Source organism: Triticum urartu, chromosome 7 (genome assembly GCF_003073215.2).
Source record: "Triticum urartu cultivar G1812 chromosome 7, Tu2.1, whole genome shotgun sequence".
Classification (NCBI taxonomy): Eukaryota; Viridiplantae; Streptophyta; class Magnoliopsida; order Poales; family Poaceae; genus Triticum; species Triticum urartu.
The window spans coordinates 128499812-128505196 of record NC_053028.1 but is presented as its reverse complement, the minus strand read 5'-3'; the positions used below and the strand labels follow the sequence as shown (position 1 = coordinate 128505196).

Here is a 5385-nt window from a genome sequence, read left to right as displayed (position 1 = left end):
GACCTGAAGGGATTGACAACCCCTAATCGCGTTGGTTGCGAGTAGCTATCGCTTTGTGCAGGTACGAGGGACTTGAGCGTGGCCTCCTACTGGATTGATACCTTGGTTCTCAAAAACTGAGGGAAATACTTACGCTACTCTGCTGCATCATCCCTTCCTCTTCGGGGAAAACCAACGCAAACTCAAGACGTAGCAGGAGACACCTGTAGAGCACCTTTATAATCACCCAGTTACGTTGTGACGTTTGGTGGCACACAAAGTGTTCCTCTGGTAAACGGGAGTTGCATAATCTCATAGTCATAGGAACATGTATAAGTCATGAAGAAAGCAATAGCAACAAACTAAACGATCAAGTGCTAAGCTAACGAAATGGGTCAAGTCAATCACATCATTCTCCTAATGATGTGACCCCGTTAATAAAATGACAACTCATGTCTATGGTTAGGAAACTTAACCATCTTTGATCAACGAGCTAGTCAAGTAGAGGCATACTAGTGACACTCTGTTTATCTATGTATTCACACATGTATTATGTTTCCGGTTAATACAATTCTAGCATGAATAATAAACATTTATCATGAAATAAGGAAATAAATAAAAACTTTTATTATTGCCTCTAGGGCATATTTCCTTTAGGCTGTGTTCGGTTGAGAGGGATTCAAAGGGGGTTTGACAGGGATTGAAGTGGATTTAATCCCTTGCAAGTCAAAACCTCCCCAAATCCCCTCCAATCATCTTGTGGAGGGGTGTAACCGAACAAGGCCTTAGTTATATGACCAAAATACCCATAGTCCCACATGTGAGCTCTCTCTATCTATGGTAAGTGTGGGTCCCACTTGTCAAGAGTAAGCAAGCGAATAATTATAGAGGAAAATAAAAACGTTGTTGGGGATTGAGTGGGACCCATACTTTATCATACTGAGATAGAGGAAAAGTTGACATGTTGGTCCATGTGTATTTTTGCCATTATAACATGGTAAATGTGTTTTGAGCTGACAATAATGTTGTCTAATGGAATCTTTAAGCATACACCTAATAAAGCGATGTCATTTTTTAGCAGTTAAAATTCCTAGTGACAAAACGTAGTGAAACACAACCGGTGGTATAAATGATAAAAGCCCTAAAATAAAAGACAAACCTTATGAAAACAAAGAGAACAGATGAAAAAAATAAATAAAACACAGAAAAGGACAGGGAAGTGAAAACAAATTAAAACATAAGAACCTTGATGAAAAATGTAAAGAAAACACATAGAAAAAAACAATAAACCAACAAAGATCGATAGAAGACAACAAAGAAAGTACACAGTCAAACTTGAACTTGTACAACTAGTGTACAACAGAAGAAGAGAAGAAAAATAAATCAAGAGAGCGACTGCAGCGATTGTGCAAGCTAAAACCCACTAATGGGCCAACTAATATGTGCGGGCGCTAGTGGCGAGCGAGAGCTACATCTCGCATTAGGCGAGAGATAACTATAGTGGTGTAATACCGAACAATCGCGCATCCGTGCATGTGAATTGGGTCGGCCCACCGAGCTGCTCGATAGCTTCCCCCCTGCTATGAGAATACTGAACCAATTTTTTATGTGCATCTTTTTAAGGCATTCTATCGCCGCACCCTCCACCATCGGTGAAAACCTCCGACCCCCCCCCCCCCTTCCTCTAAGATAGATAATAGAGTTGCAACTTCCCCATAGTGAGGCCATGGTTTCCCCCTAAGAAAGATAGTGGGGTTGCTCTTACCCGACAACATTTTTTCTTCTCCAGCAAGAGGTCCAGCATGAAGAAAGGAAGGAAGAAGGTGACTGGCGCGATAAAAAAAATTCAGGTACCTGGAAAATAGCAAAACCATAAAAGTTTAGGTGTTTGTTTGGACTTGTGCAAAAACCCAAACAAAAAAGTGTCATAGCCATCACATGAGCATGCCATAGACGGTTGAGATACATTCCAAATATGGTTAAGAAGCACCAAATACACAGCGTGATAGCCGTCACAAGGACATGCTGTGGACAGCTGAGAGGCATTCCAAAAATGATGGCAGCACATATGTATGCTCAACAAAAAAACATGTTTGCATAAGTAAGCCCAAACAGATACAGTAGGACCGTAGGCCGTAGCTGTGACAAACACATGCTCCGGACACAGGTGTGCTGCATGCAATTCATGGTTGGTAGACACGCATCTCAAAAAGAACGGTCAGTAGTAGAAACGCACAGGTGTACATAAATAAACCGCGACAAAAGTCGGCATGGCTACCCTCCAAACGCAGTAGCAACGAGCAGGCACACATAAGCTGTCACATGGACATGCTACGTCAGTTTAAGAACACTCCAAAGACAGTAGAAACACACTTACACACACTGACACACACACACACACACACACACATAAAACTCTTCTAAAAACAAGAAAGGCAAACGAAACAGTAGGAGCGCCGGTGTATATATAGAGCGCCGCGAAAGCATCGCCCTCACAGCCTCGGCAGACACTCGAACTGCGGCGGAACAAAGCTGACGCAATGGCGGCCTTGCTCTGCATCAGCACCCCCGCCGCTGCCGCCCTTCCCCACCTCCCGCGCGGACGCGCACCCCCGTGCGACGTCGCGCTCGCCGCTCCGGTGCCTGCCCGTCTCTCCCTCCGCCGCCGCGGCCTCCCAACTACAGGTCTAGTTCGGGAACAGAACAGGACGCTCTCACGCTCGTCGGATTTACCGGCCGAACGGATGGAAGCCTAACCTGAGGATTCTTTTGTTGTGGCGGTGTGTTTTTGCAGGGCTGCGCTGCTCCCGCACGGAGGTGGGGGTTACGGATGCAATAAGGATGGCCGCGGCCACGCCGTTCGGGCACAACCTGGTGGCGGTGGACATCGTCGGTGACGAGGTGGCTGCCGACAAGGTGACTTCCCTGCTTTGCACGTGACTTGTTTGTTGTATTGCGTCAAAGGTACTTTTGTGGCTATGTTTAGACGGGGGGCGGGGGAGTTGTTGTGGAGGTGGCTGCCGACAAGGTGACTTCCCTGCTTTGCACGTGACTTGTTTGTTGTATTGCGTCAAAGGTACTTTTGTGGCTATGTTTAGACGGGGGGCGGGGGAGTTGTTGTGGATCTTGGCGTGGAGTTACACAGAAAGAAATACAGAATAGCTACATGTCAGTCACCTGACTTTTGAATTTGGGGCAGTCGATTTCGCTAGAAGGGAGAAACAGCCGGAGGGGAGGAAGAAACTCGCCGGAGGAGAGGAAGAAGCTCGCTGGCAGGCTACCCCACCATCTATCTTAGGGTCGGGGTGGGGGAGATGGCACGGGATGGACGGGGGCGGGGGCAAGACATGCGGTGGGGGCGGTTTAGGGGACGGCGGTGCGGCGAGGCGGTCGTAGGGGTGGCAGCAGGCGACCCGGCCAGTGGCAACATGCGGCGGAGGAAGAAGAACACGGGCGATCTGTTTTTAGGAAGAAGGAAGAAGACGTAATTTAGACTGTTTCTTTTTTATCTAACGCTTGAGATTGATCCTGACAAAATCAACTTTAGACTGTTTCTTTTTTATCTAACGCTTGAGATTGATCCTGACAAAATCAACTGTCCCAAAGGGAAATTTTAGTCGACCGGCTCCTTGGCATTCCCAAAAAAATATTGTAATTTAATTTTGATTATTATTATTCCCTCCGTTTCTAAATATTTGTCTTTCTAGAGATTTCAACAAGTGAGTACATACGGAGCAAAATGAATGAATCTACACTCTAAAATATGTCTATATACATCCATATGTGGTAGTCCATTTGAAATCTCTAAAAAGACAAATATTTAGGAACGGATGGAGTATTATATACTCCTACAATTGAGCTAGTAAGGTTGTGAACATGTTTAGAAGGATGAGCTCGCAAAAAAAATGTTTAGAAGGATGAATTTGTGAGTCCTAAATTTTGCAAGGCAATAAAACAGCTTAACCTTACTAAAGCCTCTACAATTTATAGTTTTCAGTAGAAACATGAATTTGTGCATCCCACTAGGCTGTATATCATTTGCAGAAACAAATTAATATGATTTGTTATACATTATTTCTTTGCACATGTGGTTGATTCTTCTAATTGTTTGTTGAAAAGCTCCAGTTGGGCTTCAAGGAGATGGCCACATATGTCATATATGGCACCGGTGCTTTCTTTGCCGGATGGGTTTTGTCCGCTGTTGTTTCAGCAATTGACTCCATCCCCTTGGTCAGTAGCCATTAGATCTCTGCATGAATGTAAAATTCTTTCTGCCATCTTAGATCTTTAACTAAATGTGATATTGCCCTCAGCTCCCAAGAATACTGGAGATGGTGGGCCTCGGATACACGGTTTGGTTCAGCTCACGGTATCTTCTTTTCAAGGTATGTATCTATTTGCTTCATAAGTACTTTCTTTTGGTGTGCACTCTACTATGTTCAACCTTTTCACCACTTATTTACCACTTGCAGGAAAACAGAGAGGAATTGTTTGCCAAAGCTTATGATCTCAAAATGAGAATTGTTGGATCCGGCGATGCATGATGTGTTCACATATGGTTGGGCAGCTGAGTGTAATAACTTCTCTCTCGTTTTGGGAGAAATACTAAGTTGTGTGTTTCAACCATATGTTACTGAGTTTGTGATGTAGTGTTCGTTATGTTTGAACTATTCGGCGAAAAATGTATGTCATGCTTTCTAGAGAAAAATGTGGTGTATGTGATAACTGGAATAAGCAAGTAAGACCCATGTAGGACATGGAGGCTAGGCCAAATAATCCCAACATTGCCCCTTTTATGCAGAGCAAACATGAAACTTATGGGAGGTTGGTATGATATGGTGTCTATGGTTTATCCAACCCAGAGGTAGTCTATGGTGTGTATGGTTTATCCAACCCAGATGCAATCGTAGCCTATTTTAGGAATTAGGCCTAAGGATGTAAATCGGTAAGTAAAGAAGCCCGCATATAACTAAATCCAAATATATTGTATATTAATTTTATCTTGATGACACCGAAATTTTTGCTAGTCCTAACAAAGACAAGCTCTTGGCCCTGTGCCACATCCTCGATGCTTTAGTCGGAGCGACTAACCTTAGAACAAACCCACTCAAGATGGAGGTCTTCCCCTTTTGTCATGACCACATTGACCTTGTTGACACACTATTTGTTTTTCTAGCTAGATTGGCTTCCTTCCCGGCAAATATTTTGGTCTCCCCCTTCGCTTCAGTGTCTTCGCCGGGTGGACTTACAACCAACCGCTCATCCACAAGTTCAGAGCCTGATTACTTCTATGAACTAGATAATACCACACATGTTGTAGCGGATTTGAATATATGGTTTCTAAATATTGTGTAGAATAATAATTCAAACATTACGATTTAAACTATGTGAAAGATTTCCGCATAA

General features: G+C 43.8%; 1 protein-coding gene across 2 annotated transcripts; it reads left to right on the top strand.

Moving 5' to 3' along the window:
• The first annotated feature begins 2377 nt into the window (after nt 1-2377).
• On the top strand, nt 2378-4835 carry LOC125521962 (protein CURVATURE THYLAKOID 1D, chloroplastic-like). Of its 2 annotated transcripts, none has more exons than XM_048687028.1 (5): nt 2378-2664; nt 2774-2895; nt 4105-4209; nt 4293-4364; nt 4452-4835. In XM_048687028.1, exons 1-5 carry the CDS (start codon nt 2520-2522, stop codon nt 4521-4523), a joined length of 516 nt encoding a protein of 171 aa, XP_048542985.1. In that variant the 5' UTR covers nt 2378-2519; the 3' UTR covers nt 4524-4835. The 2 variants fall into 2 exon arrangements, with proteins under 2 accessions (XP_048542985.1, XP_048542984.1); XM_048687027.1 differs by having other exon boundaries at nt 2381-2664; nt 4099-4209; nt 4452-4834.
• The last annotated feature ends 550 nt before the right edge of the window (nt 4836-5385 follow it).